This window comes from Streptopelia decaocto (assembly GCF_964273445.1).
Source record: "Streptopelia decaocto genome assembly, chromosome: 5".
In the NCBI taxonomy this organism is placed as follows: domain Eukaryota; kingdom Metazoa; phylum Chordata; class Aves; order Columbiformes; family Columbidae; genus Streptopelia; species Streptopelia decaocto.
Window position 1 is genome coordinate 47,289,200 of NC_138659.1, and position 18,337 is coordinate 47,307,536.

The window sequence follows — 18,337 nt, forward strand, 5'->3', positions numbered from 1 at the left end:
TATTTTGAATATGAAACACCTATGATTTAGGCATTACAATAGAAACCTTCATATACACTCCTACAGCACGAACAGGAAAATTAATAATTTAAACCAAAATCAGTGTTTTGATAAGTTCAGTTTTGAAAAGTTAAATCGAAACTTAATGTTTCTAACCTTTTATTCAGTGTTGCTCTTCATAACTATTACTGAACTGTTAAAATAAATAACTCAGGCAAACAATCAAATGACATTGCTAACATTTCATGTGTACCTACTTGCCTGAGGAATCAAGGCCTGTGGTTTCTAAACTTGTGCCCTAAAATAATTTCCTTTATCTGAAATGAAGACATTCCTTCTGCAAATACAAGCTTGCATCATATAGAAGCATCTACTCAGCGGTTTTACTTTAAAATGATTTTTTTTTTTAATCAAGTGATGCAAAAGTCTTAACACTGATAATCCATTTCCAATTCAGCCACTGAGATGGTTTTCACTGTGTTTGAAAATCAGAGTAAGGGTAGAAGGTTTCTGTGATTAACTTGATAATTCTTTCCTCACTGCCTTTGTGTCTTGCAAGATGTCCTTTTAAGTAAATGCTATTTATTGATGTTTCTTTTGCAATGCATAAAAACACATAATTAAGGAGATACGAACATAGAGTGACTCTTACAAACAAAAGAAGTTAAAAGTTCTGAAGAACAGTGACCTCTTGAGTAGGAAAGAAAGATAAAGGTAAAAGGTCAAAGATATACAAAAGTGCTGTGCGTGTTTTGTTGAAGAACACTCATTCCCTAAACGCTTATTTTGGAGAGCTGTTTAAGCAACAAAACTGCTATATCTTCTGTCAAGAAAGATATTCTTCCAGATATTTCAGCATCTTGAAAAAAACTCACAATATTAGAATGACATCATCATGACTTTTTTTTAGAAGAATGTTTAAGTCTATGCAATGAAAATCTATTCTAGGACTTAATTCTTCTGGTAAACTGAGGCTGATAAAACAATACATGACCTAAGACAAAGGTGAGGCAATTGGTCAAAGAAACATGATAATAATATCCCTACTTCCATCACCTTAGCTGCCTGTAGATTTATCAGAATCAGATAAAGAAACACACAAGTTATCAGGCTAGCATCAGGTTTTATTTTCTTCTTGTAAAAGTCTGTTTTCCTTAACTGCATTTTTTTGACCAATCAGAAACATACAACTTTCTAAACTAAGAAACAATCTACTGGGCTTTGATTTAACACATTTCTGTAAAATGTACTTCCAGAACAGCAAATACCTTTCAGCTTTAATTAGAAATGCAAATGCCAGAGCATCGCTATGATACTGTGCAACAGGCATTGTAATATTAATGAAGTACAATCTCCTGCACAAATCCATTGTATTTCTCAAAAAAAAAAGTTATTTATGCTCAAATCCTGTGAGTTGGTATTCCACATTATGAAAATTATTGGAATTCACCTTCCACAACAGTTCCATACATCACTGTGATTAACTGGTTATAGCATACAGATGACCATAATCAATGGCTGCTCTCTCAATTGCAGTTGCTTTAGTGGCCTGGGAAAGAGAATTTAATCCCCATACTGCCATATTCTATGTGGTTTCCATGCTATAACATGAAAAAAAAACAAACCTAAAATACAAAGCCATCACTATTTTGTCACCTCACTCAAAAAAAAAAAAAAAAGATTAAGTTTTATAACAAGAAACTGGATGCTGACTGCACATTCATAGACAAATATGAGGTATCAATGTTTTGGACAACAGCTGTAGGTAATACTGTGCTTGTGCTTTTGTACTGTGGTAGGCAGGGTGTTGAAAATGCATCATTCGTAAGTTTAACTTAGGTGGGATAAATCTGTAATTTACTAGTGTTAGTAAAATGCCTTTCAGTCTCCACCACAAGTGGCTATGTTAACACTGGACTTGAACAAAAGCCACACTTCCTCTTGCATTTAAGGCAAGTCTGGTATATTTTTAATTTCTCAGCATCACTAAACAATTCAAATTCGACGTCTGTTAACTAAAAACCAAACAAACGAACACCCACCCACTCAAATGAGTCATACTAGGAGCACACAAGTCACCACTAGATCAAGACGTGCTCCAACTACACAAGCAGCTCCAGAAAAAGCCAGATGGCATACAAGCCCACAAGACCTCTTTAGACCAGCAGCTCAATCACGAGTTCATTTACATCCTCACTGTTTATGCAGGACCTCTTCAGGAGGGGAAATATTTAACCCTTCTGTAAACAGCAACAACAGCAAGTATTTTTTGGCAGGACTGAATCTATGGCACCAGACCTCTTCTAGTCTTTCCCCACCCTGAGCCACATTCTGCACCTTGTATCTGTTTCTGTAGTGTGCAACTACATCCCTCATGTGCTATCATTAGCATATTTTGTGAGGTTCAAAGTAACTGGTAATCTGGTATACTAAAGAGCTGATGTCCTCAAAACGTTCACATCTTGGGAAGATAAAGCTGGCTTCGCAGAAAACTTCTGTAACTCTGAGGTCTCAAAAGGAAAGCTCATAACACATGCTTCTGATGTGAGCATTGTATTTTAAACAATCCCCTTGACAAATGTTAACTACAGCGCAGTACTGACTTTTATATCCAAATCTCTAATATTACTGTTATTGAAAATGTAAAGAACTTTCCAGGATATTTTAGGATCCTCCTATTGCACACACTACATATACCTTCAGTAATATACTTCAGCCTTAACAACTTCTGTCTAGAAGTTGAGGGGTTTAAGATGTTTTCAGAGATAAAGCTCCCTTAAGGAAATATAACCTTCAGACTTCAGCCAAGCTGGCTCTGTACAACAGTGAATAGCACTAAAGATCACAGATGGTTCACTGCACACACTTGCTCCTTATTGTGGCTACAGAAGTAACATAACCTACCAACCTTTTCATAGAACTGTATGAATGTCAGGCAAGCAAATGTTCTTTCACAGGTATTATGGCTAAGGAGTAAAGTTCTCAATGTACTAGAGCACTGCAGAAAAATCAAGACAAAAATTTCAGAGTATTTTAAGTTAGTGAAAACTACAGCAAAACTTCTCTAAGTGAAAATAAACTTTTAAAGTCCTTTAGTGTTTACTTGACAAAAACATACGATACATAAAGGAAATCAGCATTAGCTTTTTAATATATAAGCCTTTAATGTCAATGTTTTAGATAGATGTTAGTTTAGCCAACTGGTTAAGCTTTAACAGATAACAGGTGACACTGAGTAACTATCAACACAGCTGACTGAGCCAAAGGTGCCTTTTAGATGCAAATGTCTGTATTTCAAAGAGGTAACTTTTCTCTCAGACTTTAAGGCAGCAATGCACTTCAACAAGTTATTCAAAATAATTTTATTATAGTTGAAAAAAAAAAAAAAAAAAAGAGTAGATCTGACTTCTATCCTACTATGTCCATAAAATTTAAATGAAATTCACAATTGAACAAAATCTGTGAATAAAATGTTTAAAACATGGATATGACCTGTACATATATCTACCCTTTTCCATGTTAATTCAGCTGTCTGAAAACACCTCAAGCAAAAATAAAAAAACTCAAGATATGTTGTTACAAGCCACCTTGGGTCTCTCTCTACTGTTTTAAGTCATAATGCATAGCAGCATAACCACTGACAAAACCCCCCCTGTACCCATGTTCTCAGTGAAGATACATCATTTTCTTCACTTTTTATGTTAGAGACAACACCTCGACTATTTTCTGTGCCATGCTAATGTAACAATTGCGATGTAGTTTCACTCAGTTGCCCTAATTCAATAATTTTAAGAAATTATTTTATTACTTGCAGTACGACATAGAGCTCATTTGTGAGTTGTACTACACTAAGGAGGTGAGACCAGGCCCATCTGCCTGACTCACAGCTAATCTGATAAGTCTTCACCATTTATTTCCTCCTCATCATTTTAATACCTGGGAACACTCTGCCCACCCCTAACTCCTCCATCATGTGCTTTGGGAGAAAGTGCAGCCACCTGTATGCACACTTAAAATGTTCACATACACCAGCAACCCACTTAGAGGAAAGCACCTTTCTTCAAAAAGAAGCTGGTGCTCTAGATGAGCAGTCTTACCACCAAACTAGATTGACAAAACAAGAAATACAGGAGCATGAAGGAACCACAAAATTTTAAGTTGTGTAACTTTCAAAGCTCCTGAAGTACAAAGAGTTAAGGATGGTTTATCTATTTAGCCATTTGCCTTCATGCAAAAGCTGCTCCCATCTGAAGCAAAACTATAAATTGCTTCTAATTCAATATAATGAGGAAAGACACTCACCTCATAGTTTACTTAATACTTTGTGTACTGGAACTGCAATCCTGTTTGCAAACACAATTTTTTCTGCCTGCCAAATATTGCAGGTTCTGTACTTGCTCTTTCGTAGGATAGAAACAGTATGACTGATGGCATACACAAGGCCAGTGTGGCTACTAGTGTACTAACACAGTTTTTATCCATACAACCCCATGAGCTGCTATATAAAGCAAAAATCAAAGTAGTCTTCAGAAAAATGCCAAAAGAAAAACACTAGTCGGAAGTTTTCACATAGAACAAAAATGGCAGTGCCAATGTTAGAAATGCATCTGTAACAAGAATTCTGTTTAATGCCCCAATACACAAATGAGTTTGGTACTAGAGTACCTCTGAATAGTCTTTTGTAACCTGCCCTTATTCTACATCAACTGACACACTTACAGAAAGACAGTTACAGCTATGTCTAACTCATGGCACTTCAGTTTCATGTGCATACAGGTGAATTTCAACTTCTGTAAAGACCTAAAAGAGGAAAATTAGAGGTAAAATAAATTATGACTAATGCAGGGAGTTGAAGAAACACAGGGAACTTGCTACCCATTCCATATCAAACTATTGTATGTATTTGGCTAATGATTTCAGTAACTCCAGATTTTACTTGCTTCTGTTAGCAAGCATGTGGAATACAAATGATCAACTATTGTAGTATTGAGTATAACATGTAGTGAATAAATATACATTGGTTTTACCCTTCCCATAAATTTCACAAAAAATATCTGTTTATATAAGTTTAAAGATTTTAAAATTAGCAAAGTAGAAAACAAAAAAAGCAAGTACATTAAACATATGACCTATTCTCTTTCTCCAGAGATTAGTAATCTCTACAGCTGACCAGAGAAAGGAATTCAAAAAGCAGTACAGTTTGTTCTACCTTAGCTAATGTTCTGAGTTACCTGACATCTCTCATTGCAAGAACTATATTGATGTTTACACTATATAAAGCTTTATCTTGCAGCTAAAACTAGTACATCTTCCAAGTTAATGGCAGTCTGGGAACCGTGAGCTCATAACAACAAACATTAAGTGAAATATGGCAACATTTGATGTTAACAATTACGAAACACTGGAGCAGAAGAAGAAAGAGATTAATAAAAATACATAAAACCAAACTGCTAAGCTATCGTATCTATCAGCACAAATCTAAAAAGCAACAAACAGAGATTCAGTTTATGGTATGAAAATGAGATTTAAAAAATAAGTGAAGGCATCTTCCCCAAGATAAAGATAGCGTTCATTCATTAAATACAAGGTATCAGTGACAAGTGAGAATCAAAATATTATGTTAACTGAAAGCTTTTCTCTACAAGAACTTGTATGATATTACAACATATTATACTATATATTATGAACTGCTGCTGCCAACAGAAAAACCACGCAGAAAACTCAGTTGTCAGATAACAGAAAAAAAAATAGCAAGTGATGGATGGAAGGCTTTAATCTTCACAAAATAAGCAAGTGGAAGTACCTGATTTGATTAACCTTGGAAAAAAAAATCCAAAGCAGTGTCCATTTAAACTGCATTCCTCATTAAAAAAGGCAAATATAGAAGAGACAAAGGTAACATCATAATGTATAAAAGAATTAAGAACTGTGTAATCATATTGTGTAGTCCTTAATTCTTTTACACATTATGATGTTACTTCATGCTCCTTTCTCAATTTGGCAAACAAATAAGTTCTGCTCCCAAGAAAGCTAAAACTCTAATCCCAAATGTGAACCAGCTGTTAAGTCCCTTTACCTATGCCTATCTCTTTAATTTAGGAAACCCAGGGTTCAGAATACAAGTACTTACATTTTAAACAAGTGGAGAACTCACTCTGCGAATCTTTCATATTCATATTTTAAACATTGCACTATCATTCCCCAATGCATATTCTTTCGCCTTTTGGGTAAGACACAAAATTATCCTTTTTATCTCAACTTTTCAGCTTACCATGGAGATTTTAACATTCATCAACTGTGGTTATCCCATTTCTACATCTGCCATTTTCTCTCTTTCTGCAATCTAAGACTTATTGTCCTCCTCAAATGCTTCTAGTCCTTACTTGAGGTCTCAAGTGCAGACTTATACCAGCATAAAAAAACCAAATTATTCAAAGCTGATTTTAACACAGGGCATCTGGTGCTACTTTTTGGTTTGTTTAGATCTTGACTCTCATTACTATTTGATAGAGGTTCTTTCTTACCTTATATACTGTGCAGAACCTACAAACACAACTAGGCCTTAATTTTCAAAACATTAAGAATTACTTTAAAATTTAAGTTCTGAGGCAGCGCATGATATTCTAATGCAACTTTAAGACTCATACACTCAGAGAAAAAGAGTGATGAGCACAACATTTGGCAAATAAGATCTCTTTTATCTTTTAGTTAACAGGCCTGTTAATTTCTTTGACTTAAAATAACCTTCACTGAATTAACCATGTAATAAACAAGAATAAATTAAACCTAAAACTCAATAACACTAATGGACTTGCACTACAAGTATGGATTCACTGGTAGGTGAGGCATGAAGTGTACAGGGGAAACAGAACAGTGAAGGAGACTGACTTCTCCTTCCTTCCTTCCTTCTCTACTTTTATGGAACATTTGTCACATAAGGAAAAAGCTTAATTTCTGTTTATATAGCCCAATGGTATGTTAATTTATATAACTGCTACATTTATTTATGTAACTGCCACAATTCTAACGTAGACTACAAACCTGAGATGAATATACAGCATACACTCTATTCAAGAAAGTTGATCTCTAGCGATAATGGTAAATCGTCTAAAAGTATACATTAGACTGCCTGCTAGTTTTCCTTTACTAAATTAAAGCCAAACACTAGCTTATCTGAAAAACTGATAAGACAAAACAAAAGCAATCAAGATAAGCTTTTCCAAATTGCATGACAATTTTAACACATTTAGTCAGATGACAGCAGTAAATACTCCTCCTGAAATCAGAAAAATCTGTTACCAATGATGTGCAGAGGCTCTACTTTACCAGTATTTCGAAATAAGCTTACCTTCAACCTACTGACTTTCAAAAGAAAAAAAACCAGAAGAGATGAAGACAGATAAACTAAACATCTTGCCAACATCGACAAGATTAGACAATAAATAATAATCAAGAAAAACTTAAACAGCACAAAATCTGCAGCTTGTTAATTAAAAGACACACATCTAAATCAGATTCTGTGGCAATGCTGAGAGTTAATGGCAGCAATTGCAAACTGTTCTCATGCCAGCATCCCTTGGATGCTCAGTACATCTCTGGACACCACTAGGCCCATTCCGCCCTTGCCCCTTAAAGTGGCCACCACTCCCATACCGGCACTGAGCAATGACAGATACATAGGTTTTGCCACAATTCCATAAGCTGGCACTTATGTTTGACACTGCATGGCTATACATTTAACATGAATGTCATATGACCACCTGAACACCATACATGACATATGATTTTAGTGAACAGAAATAAATTATTAATAAACCAAGTCATTTAAATATAAGACACATCAAAAGGACTAGAAAAATACATAACTTTTTATAACACAGTGATTTTAAAAACCGTTCAAATGGGCTCAAAATGGGACAATGTAATTAAACCAGAAGTATTTCTTATTATGACCTATTTTCCCATTCCAAGATTTCTCTGGGAAGAGCAATGTAACAGTGACTTTGTGCATTGGATCTCTGCAACCAGTGGGCACCATGAAAAATCTGAGGTCTGTGAAAGATGACTAAGAAAAGATACCACATTTTTAGCATCCAGCATAACTAGTGACTTTATCTTTTTAGGAAATCCATAATGTGTTGAAAAACACCAGTCAATGTACTCCTGGACTTTCCTGATAAACAATGCCAGTTTCAATTGTACCAACAAACTTCAGAGGCAATTCTTAATTTCTTTGTATTTGGGCTTCATCCACCAACAACTTCCAAATGGTTAAGCATTCAGACATATGTTAACAATATGGACTTCAATAACTGGTCTTCCAAAGTGAAAGATGATAAAGCTGATTTTGTTAACAGAAATCCAATCAAAAGCATTACAGAAGACTGGTACTCTCTAGTTCATAAGAGCTTTAATGTTTGTTATTTAAACAATACACTTTGTTTATGTCAACAACTTCTGATTGCAAATTGAGTATTAAAGCAAGAAAAAAATAATGTTTTGCAGTTTCTGATGCTGTGATTCCAGTCTGTTAAGATCCTAGGTATAATTTTTAGCCAGACATCCAAGGCTAACAAGAACTGCAAAAAAAATGTCAATTTTAATTGTAAATGTTACTTTCAAAGAATCCTTAGTTCACTCCTGGCAAATCGTACTTTCTACTATCTGTTGTTCACTGTATTGACTAAATGAGACAGTGGAAATAACTAATGGAAATAGTATAATTTCCAGTAAATAAACTGACTAAAGCACTTTCTTTCCTTCCTAATCCTATTTAAGGGAACAAATCTCACATGCTCACCATGTATCTGTGAAGTTTTTAATGCCTGTATACCTGTCACTTTCACATTACTGGCTCCTTCATCAGCTGATTTCAGACACATTTAACAGTTGGATGGGAATCTCAAATATACTGGGTTTGGTAAAAGTATCATCCCCTCTTTTGTGTTTTAAACTGGAAATAAGGAAAAAGCAAGCAAAAGCTAAAGATTATTCCACAAAGACACAAAAGTGCTGCTTTAACAAATTCTCACCGATCCAGGAACTGAAAAGGCAAAGCCTTCACATTGACCCATAAAAGCCCCGACTACTTCAGGAAGGGACATGATGACTGAAAGGTCACTGAAATTAGATTAATCTGTGACATCAGATCTGTAGCCTCCAGAGAAAGTTACTTTTTGTTCTACCCATTTGAAAACGAGATTTGGCATTACAGAAAGTGTTATAAAAAACATATTTTAATTTTCTCAGTTATATTATCTGGCAGTGCCTATCAGTAATATATTGACAGTAACAGTACCAAAACATGTCATAGAAAATTTTTGCATATCTACAGACTGTCTAAACAGGAGATGAGGACATTACCTCTCCTGTATACATGAAGAGCTTTTTATATCTGTTCTGTCAGAGCTGAAGTAACCAGTTGGCAATCTCCCTCAGTCACCATGCACAGCAACAACGTAAACAGAGGAGAAAGACGGTCTTTAAAGCTGATAAACATAAACACCACCACTTTTCAGGGCAATCAAAGCTGTATTTACTCATGAGGTAATTATCAGGATTTATTAAGTATTTTTTGACTTCTGCAGCAGAATTAACATTTTAAAAGCTCAGGAAACTACCCTCTGACACTTGCTCTGAAATGCTTGCACAATGGTCCACTTACAAAGGGTTTTCCAAGAGAATTAGGAACCCCTGTCAAATTTACATTCTGGAAAAAACAGATTAATAATTCTACTAGGAGAATTGTAAAATAAGAACAGTATCTTGTTGCAAAACTTTTGGGAACGTAAAAAATAATAAGTTTAAATATTATTTTGCTCAGCTATTGATTGTTTTCGTAGCAATGCCTCAACTATAAAAAACAAGACCCTCACTTTAGACTAGCATCTCCTAAAGAAAATCCCTGTTAGGCTAAACCTATCAACTTCTTACTTGTATAATTAAGAGCTTCATTCCCTATTTTTACAGGGCTATAGACAAGCAAAAAAAGTTACTACTTATATGAACAGTTTATACTTTAATTTAACAATCATGAAAATACTTCTATGCATTATTTTGTATTAAGAGTAGTATCAAATAATCAGACCACAGGTACCTAAGCATCTCACTAATAACACAAAGTACTGGAAGCTTTAAAGTCTTTATCTCAACAGGAAATAATTCCGATATCTGTTTTCCAACTCTGCAGTATTACACAAAGCACATCTCAGATTTGCTGCATGTGCAAATGTAACTTCTGAAGCCTGCCTGGAAAACCACCAAATTCAGGTTCTTTTGTATCAAGGCAAACGGAGCAAATACAGAAAACCTGACAGTCTGCTCTCCACCTTTGGTATGGCTGAACTCAGCTGAAGCTATTTATTAAGGAAAGAAAAATCATCCCATGGGCCTCAGCTAAGGTATTCATAGGTCTTTACCAAAACTTCAAACTCAGCTTACTCCTCAGTCTCTAAACTGAGAAGGTAAGTATAGATACCTTATGCTGCCAGTGAAACAGCTTTTCATCACCTTGAGTCTCTAATTGGTTGTAAAGAGACAACCAAAATGAAGATTTCTAGTCAAGTGTTCATTTTGTAAAAGTGCTTATATAGACAGATCACAAATTAAAGGAATCTTCTGGAATTTATCTAATTCATGTGTTGCCTGTACTAGTGTCTTACAGAGCGAGCTCTCTAGCAACACTGAAGCTAGACAACCCATGTCACACTTCTCATTTCATTTGTATTGTATTGTGTACTGGCTTGTCATAAAAAAGGAAGAATATGATCAGGAAATGTGGCACTTACTATATAACAACTTATTCACAAATTTTGAATTTGTGAAATAAAATTAGGGTCAGATTACATTAATCATTCCTTAAATTCCTTAGGCTGTAGTATATTTTATAAAAACATACAAATTTAAAAGAACATACACTTTATCAACATTACCCACCATTATCCTGAAGACTGAATGCTAGAACATTTTCCTGGAAAGAAACAGCCATCTCTACTTTCGTAATTAATAATCTTATAATGACACATTAAGTTTTATTTCAAAGCACTGTGAAGGTAGAAAATATAGTCCATAAAACTTGAGAATATCTCAAGTTAAAAATCTGCACAGGACTTCAACCAAGAGGAATATGAATAGGACTACAGCTAGTATTCCTGACAAATTCACACCCACCCTCCCATTCTCCCAGTAACTATTATTCAGCCATCCACAGATCTGTGAACACAGAGGCTGAACAGTTTTTCTTCAGCAACAGTTTGGGATAGTATATAATTATTTAGTTACACTATCATGGTCTGCATAAAGCAATATGGCACAACACTTAAGTCCAAGAAAAATAAGTTGGTGGTTTTTTTTTTGTTTTTTTGTTTTTTTTTTACAACTTGTGGTGAAATGAGGAAGGGAAACATAATTGCTCATATAGGCAATTCAAAGGGGAACAAGAACTTGCTTCGATTTGTATAATATTCTAAACTATCCCAGTGGGTTAGAACCTCTGTTTTACAGCTTGCCACATTATTTCTGGAATCACTAGGAAAAAAATTGTCTTTATATGTATGTGTTAACTAATACTTGAACTTTATCTCAACCAATTCTTTAAGCAAATGTTAAGAACTGCCAAAAACTTCACCTAATATGTCTGACAGCTTAAACCGAAGCTTGCTGAAACAACTGTAATTCAATTTGCAGAGTACTTAAAAAGCCATTTGTTTCCATTTCCCAGAAGAAAATTTGTTTACCACAGAAGGCATTAGTTCTCTGCCTACCATACAGATCAACTTTCCTCTGGAGCATGCTGTCTAATTGGTGTTCAGACTCTGAAGCCTCTGAACTGGAAGCAATCCCAGGGTTACCCTGGGCTCCAAGGGGCTTAGCCACGCAAGGGGCAGAGTTATTCAGAGCCTTGTGAGGACCCCTCACTTCCAGCTTCTCTCCTCTCACCTGCTCTGGTAAGCTGGTAAGTAGACAGGGATGCAAACTGGGGACAGCTGTCCTGGCTTCTGAGAGAATCCAGTACCAGTATATCCTGGGAACATTTTAGCCAAGTTGACAGACATTGACAGACATTGACAGAAAACATTAAGCTGAACCTAACCAAGCTTTTAGTTTTAATAAAAATATATTTTCCATTTATGATGCCACTATAAATTATGCTAGATATAGGGAAAAGATTATCCTAGTCATCTGCACATTCTCAAATAGCTAACAGTTCAAATAAAATAATGGATGAAAGCAGAACATACTGGATTCCTGTCTTAGATCACTATTTTCAATAAGATGTTAAAACTTGACACATAATAAATTGGACCCCATTTGCTATTAAATTGATAATTCATACCTTAAAATTGTAGATTGCTTCAGGGAGGCACAATACAATGGTTATTATTGTTTTAAATATAATAAAAAAACAGTTTGTTAAAACCATAAAGATGTTTTAGAAGCAGCTTAGGAAATGAAATCAACTTGTGTCCTTTACCTGCACTTCAGATTTTAAATTAAATCTTTTACCAGTCTATCATCTATATACAATTTAATATGACCCTGTTGCAGAGTCCATGAATCATACAGACAGTTCCTATCACAGAGGTATTAAGTTCTCTCTATGTACCTCTCTCTCTTCAGATGCAGGTCGAAGACCAACATTCATTATGGAACTAACAAAGTTAGTGAAACTGATCTTGAAGAAAAAAGTTACCTTTGAATCCATCCCGGAGATTCTTTTTTACTGATGCTACTCAAATATCAATCTTCTGATGGCAACTCATATGTTATACAAGAACAAAAAAGATACAGTTAATCTTTTATTATTGCAATTATCACTTTTGTACCTCCTAGAACTAATTCTAAAGCATGTGAATTTTACTTTCCTCTGACAAATATATTTTGCTTCAACTGCTCACCACTTACCATATAAGAATACTGCAATGGGGTAGGTATATCACTCCTGCTTTTATTCTTCCTGAATACCCTCAGGCAGCATGGTTACTCTTGTTTCCACAAGGGATTTAAAGCAAACAAAAATATGGTAGGGATCTGCTGAGGCTGGTAAAGTACCTGTAAACATGATTTCATCCATAAAAACATGCAAACAGAAATCCCTAGTTATCTTTTCATTTACAATATTTAAAGACTAAGAAATTTAACATATTGGTTTAGTTATTCTTAGCATTTAGCACACAGTTTGTTGAATATTTTGCTGAAATCCAGTCCTGTTTAGAAAAGAGTACAACTGTGGTGCTGCCATTATACAAAATATAGTTGTGTGACTGAACCCATGGAGAGATCCACTTTGATCTCACACCGCCTTGTCCCACACTCAGTCTCAAATACATTCACAAATGCGTATTGCAAACATAGCCTGATACTGCAAGCAGCTGATAACTGAGTGAAGCTCGTAAATTAGAGATGCCACAGCTGAAGGCAGGACAGGAGCTACGCATGTTAGCCTTTTTATTTTCATCTAAGTCTACACACCTGAGCAAACTGGTTGATCGTATTTTTCACTCCAGTTTTTGTGTCTGTGAAATAGTATTCTAAACAACCTATGAAACCAGGTGAAAATCATTAGCTGATAAAGATTAACTGCCACAGTACCTTTCACTGACTTCTTTCCTACACCTTTACAAATTTTAAGAACTTGAGCTTTAGCTAATGAGAACCTGGAGATAATGGAAATCAAATACTAGCTCAAAGCTAATACATCGCTGAGAGCACTGCAATACTGTGAACTGAAAATGAACGCCACAACAGAAGCTGTCTATGAACCTCCTACAGCACGGACAGTAAATCAGTAAGGTTGTTTCTGAAGACCTGTGAGAACACCCAAATAACAAACTGGCCTAACAACAAGCTTCTTTCGTTTTCCTAGTACTATCAAGGGCCTTTGTTCTCTAGACTATATCGTTATAAAGCATCCTCATTACAGATAAGAGGCAACCATTCTCTTTTTAGTGGTCCTTACTACAACTCAACCTTAGGATAAAGAAACAACATGAAACGAAGACAGAATTTGAATACCAGTTGCCTGAAAAGTTTATGTGTACTGAAAAAGCCTGTGACTAAGCTTCCTGCTGACAAATACACATGAAAGCTACACTACTTTCCCACAAGCTTCACAGCACAGCCCTTGGATGCCCATAGTGGTGAGAGAGATTCCCACTGAGATGAAGTAACTTCCTGGTTACACCTACCCTAAGGGCTTTGGTCTTCCACATGCCTAAACACACCAACCAACCAACAAAAAACATACCCACAACACCATAAACACACAAAACCACCCACAGTATTTTCCAATTAGCTGCCCAATCCTACAGAAAGTGAACAAATAACTCATTTCTTCTAAAATGAGCCTGGTAAAAATGCTGAGACACACCATCTCCTGCAGTCTGAAAGCAGCTGTTACAGCTTAAAAACTACATTCTTAGTGATGTATTCAAAAGTCCGAGCTATGTAAAAAACAACTCTCTACAACGGACCAAGACCCAGTAAAAGGCAACATGTTACTAACATAACACCTGAGTAGACTAAAGCAGCCACATTAGCAGTTTGACTTGAAGCCTCTGTCCTTTCTTGACAGCGCAGTCACTTAAATACAGGTGGATAAGCTGGGGTTTCCCAAGAGGCTCCTCTCAGAACAAGGGCTTACACAAACCACGCTTTCCCTGAAGGATTCCGTACACTGCTCTGTATGGAAAGACCCGCGCTTGTATTTATACTCGCGCTGCGAGAAACCACGTGTTTTGCACGGCAGGGGCAGCACGTGCCAGCCAGGCCTGTCACCCAGCGCACCGCAGTGTCCCCGCGGGGAGCAGGCCCGGAGAGAAGGCCCTGGAAGGCGGCCAGAGGGTCACGTTCACATGAAGGCTGCTGGCCCCAGGTTCCTCACCAGCAACAGCACTTTCCCAGCGCACATTAGGGGAGCAGAGCACTGGCTGAAACGCACCTCACCCGCGACGGACAGTGGGGCACGGCAGCGGCCGTTACCGGTCACCTGGCGGGAGATGCGGCCCGCGAGCGCGCAGGGACCCGCAGCTACGCAGGAGGAAAGGGAAGCAACCCGGGCGAGGGGGGCAGCGAGGCGTACCCGCCGCCACACGCGCGGTTGCCGCCGACCTACCGCGGACTGTGCGAGCGCGGCCATGCGCGGTGTGTGTGGGGAGGGGCCGGGGGCGTGCCCCGCCCGCAGCGCGCATGCTCGACACACCCCTCGCGTCCCGCCCATAGCGAGACTCCCGCGCGCCGCGCCCCCTGCCCTCCGCGAATCCCGCCGGGGGCGGGGCGGAGAGCGAGCTGCGCACGCGCAGTTGGGACGCGCGGCGTGTGCCTGCCCCGCCAGCCCCGGTTCTGCCCCCATTCCCCGCCCCCACACCGAGGCCGTTTAAAGGCGGCGGCGGCGGCGCACCGCGCCCCGGCTGGCAGCGGTGCCGCGTCGGGATCCGCCGCCTCGCCGCTACAGTCTCCGCGCGTAGCGGAAGCGTCGGTGGCCGCCACCATGTACCGCTACTTGGGGGAGGTACTGGCGTCCCGCCTGGCCGCCGGCTCGGTGCTGGCGGGCGCGGAGCCGGGCGGGCCGGCAGCGGCAGCCGGTGGGGCGGCGGCGGCGGCGTGGGGCAGGGGCCGGTGCCCGCGGCGGCACTACTGCGAGGCGGCGACGAAGGAGGACGACCCCAACTTCTTCAAGATGGTGGAGGGGTTTTTCGACCGCGGCGCTAGCATCGTGGAGGACAAGCTGGTGGAGGGGCTGCGCACCCGCGAGAGCATGGAGGACCGGCGCCACCGCGTCCGCGGCATCCTCCGCATCATCAAGCCCTGCAACCATGTGCTCAGCGTCTCCTTCCCCATCAAGCGCGACAACGGCGAATGGGAAGTGATCGAGGGCTACCGGGCACAGCACAGCCAGCACCGCACCCCCTGCAAGGGAGGTGAGACCCGCCGCCCCCCACACGCCCCCTTCCCGGTGCCCGGGCCCGCGGGGAGCCGTGCGGCCGGGCCCGCAGCGCCGCGGCCCTGCCCTTCCCGTGCCCAGCGGTCGCTCTCCCGCCGCGGGGCGGGCGCTTCCCGCGGCCGCTCTCTGAGGTAACGCGGGACGGCGCTTGGGTCCCCGCTACCAGCCCGGCCAGCGACCGTTAACGGCTGTTGCGGCGGGGACAGGCAGCAGCCTCCCGTCTGCTTTCCGACGGGAAGGCGGGAGCAGAGGCAGAGCGGTTCCTGTGCCGCCCCTCGGCGGCCTGTGGCCCGGGCTCGCACGCGTGACCGCCTGGTCAGCCGAGGTGTGAGGTGTCGGGGCGGCTGGTCGCACAGCCCTCGCCGCAGACACCGCTGGCTGGCTGTCGGGCAAGGTGAAGGGTGCGAGGACAGCTGGCGTGATTGCTCCGTGTGACTCAAGCTTTGGAAGTGTTTATTGGAAAATGTGTGGAAACTCCATGCTTGGAGTGTCTGCTCCTAAGCTGGGAGCTGGAGAGGCTGTCCCTTTATATGCTGCCTGCCGCATTCACAAAATGGGAATGTTCACCCACAAAACATCAGTAGAGAAAGATAACAGATATTTCCGGTTACTGGCTGGGTATGCAGGAAGAGCCAAAAGTGTTTCTTCTAGGGAAAACTGGCATCGTAGGTGAGTCTGACAGCCTGGCTGTGCAAAGGGACCAGGAGGATGTATCCCACAGCTGAGCTCCTGTGGGATCAGCTCTGATCTCAGAGGAATCCAGCTCCCTTGTAGTCCAGGATAGATGGTATTTCCTTGAAAAACAAATGCAAATATCCTTCAGCATAACTTATTCAGGAACTCTGATCTTTGAGGACAGTTAAGCATTGGAGACCATTTCAGGACTGTCTCAAACCAGAGCTGCTGTAATGTGTAAATATATTACTTTTTCTTCAGCTTAGACAAACTTTGTGGTAAATAATGATGGTTGTATAAGCAAGGTTTTCTGTTATTTCTTATCAGCTAAGACCTCTGACTTCTAGAATAGAGTATGAAGGGTGTTGTTAGGTAAATGCATTCTTGATAGTCAGTTCAGCTGGTGTGTGTATATATGACATGGGGATTTTTCTCTTTGCAGCACAAATAATCTGTCCTGTTACTGTGTTTCCTACTTTTTCAAAAGCAACCGTGTAGTGAGCATCCTGTGACATGTTTACTTGTTATCCACAAGAGGAGAACTCAAAATAAATTCTGGTGATTACCTGGAACAAGAGTTACCAGCATCAGACTTCGTTGTAGCTGAAGCTGGCTATGACTGAAGCTTACTCCTTGTGGAGCTACTTTTTCTCTGCTGTAATTTCTTTGAAAATACTGATGGTTATTGCAATTCTGTTTTGGCACTGCTTAGGTTAAGTTACTTTTTGCTGCTGCTTACAAGGAGTCCTCTTCTGTACAACCTGTTACTCTTAAGATCCCTGCTTGCATAACAAAATACAGTTCAGTGGCATATGAAGTAACAAGACAGTTTTTAACATATGATAACTTCTAGTATTTCACATTACTGTTGCTCAGAACTGAAAGAACTATAGTTTTCACAACAAAGCATTATAAAATTCTCTGTACATGAACAAAAACCACCAATTGGGTGATTGGATACCTTCTGTTCTTATACCTATATTTCTAAATCCTCAACAGAATTTCTTGATTTTTAGTAGCATTTTTTGTGCCTGTCTGCACTGAAACTGGAGCAAACACTGCAACGTTTACGGAAAGTTACAACTAAATTTCAAGGCAGTTGGAAATGACAGCTAAAGAAAATACTAGGTCTCAACAGTTTGTCCTTTTCTTCTTGTGCTGCTCCCTGGCCCCTGTGGGTTTAGGGAAGGAATTGCAAATGATATTTCCTTTCCACTCTTTCAGGATAGTAATCATAAATGGATTTCACCTTCTAATGCTCTCTAGGAATTTGTTCACTATCAGATGACAGATCTGGCTTTGTAGTAAATTTAAGTGGGACATGTGAGAGTGTAGATCAAGTGCTTGGAACCTGCTATGAAAAAACATGGGAGGAAGTAAAACATTTCTACTTAAACTGCAGAGAAAAGGGGCAGTAAAGGTATTTCTGCTGTTATGGTACATGGGATCCACTGGAAATGCACCAACAATGTGAGCTTTTGTCTAAAAGTGGTTTTTAAACTGGAAACCTAGTAGATTCCACAGGGAGAAAATAGCAAAGCCCAGTGAAATACAACTGAGACTCTGTAGTAGTATGATATGGAAAAACTTGCTGCAGTGAGTGTCTCTGATGGAAGCAATTCACACCAGCAAGAAACAAGGGACATAAGGCCACCTTTTAAAAGGAGGGATGAGATGACATCTGGAAGGCTTGCAGAGCAATAGAAGGAGCCCAGCTTCCAC

The 18,337-nt window shown here is 39.5% G+C and overlaps 2 protein-coding genes across 14 annotated transcripts in view; one reads left to right on the forward strand and one right to left on the reverse strand.

Annotated features, from left to right (window-relative positions):
* SHLD2 (shieldin complex subunit 2) overlaps window positions 1–15,228 on the reverse strand; it is a 37,684-nt gene extending 22,456 nt beyond the window's left edge. For 3 of the 13 annotated variants that reach the window (XM_082052874.1, XM_082052870.1, XM_082052873.1), the window contains exon 1: window positions 15,113–15,228. The gene's annotated coding sequence lies outside the window, so the exon portion shown is untranslated. The other 10 variants (XM_082052872.1, XM_082052879.1, XM_082052881.1 and 7 more) reach the window with 8 other exon arrangements.
* Window positions 15,229–15,324: 96 nt separating this feature from the next.
* GLUD1 (glutamate dehydrogenase 1) overlaps window positions 15,325–18,337 on the forward strand; it is a 29,201-nt gene continuing 26,188 nt past the window's right edge. The window contains exon 1 of the mRNA XM_082052883.1: window positions 15,325–15,917. Within this exon, the coding sequence (XP_081909009.1) occupies window positions 15,488–15,917 (430 nt within the window). The 5' untranslated portion in view covers window positions 15,325–15,487. The remainder of the gene's footprint in view (window positions 15,918–18,337) is intronic.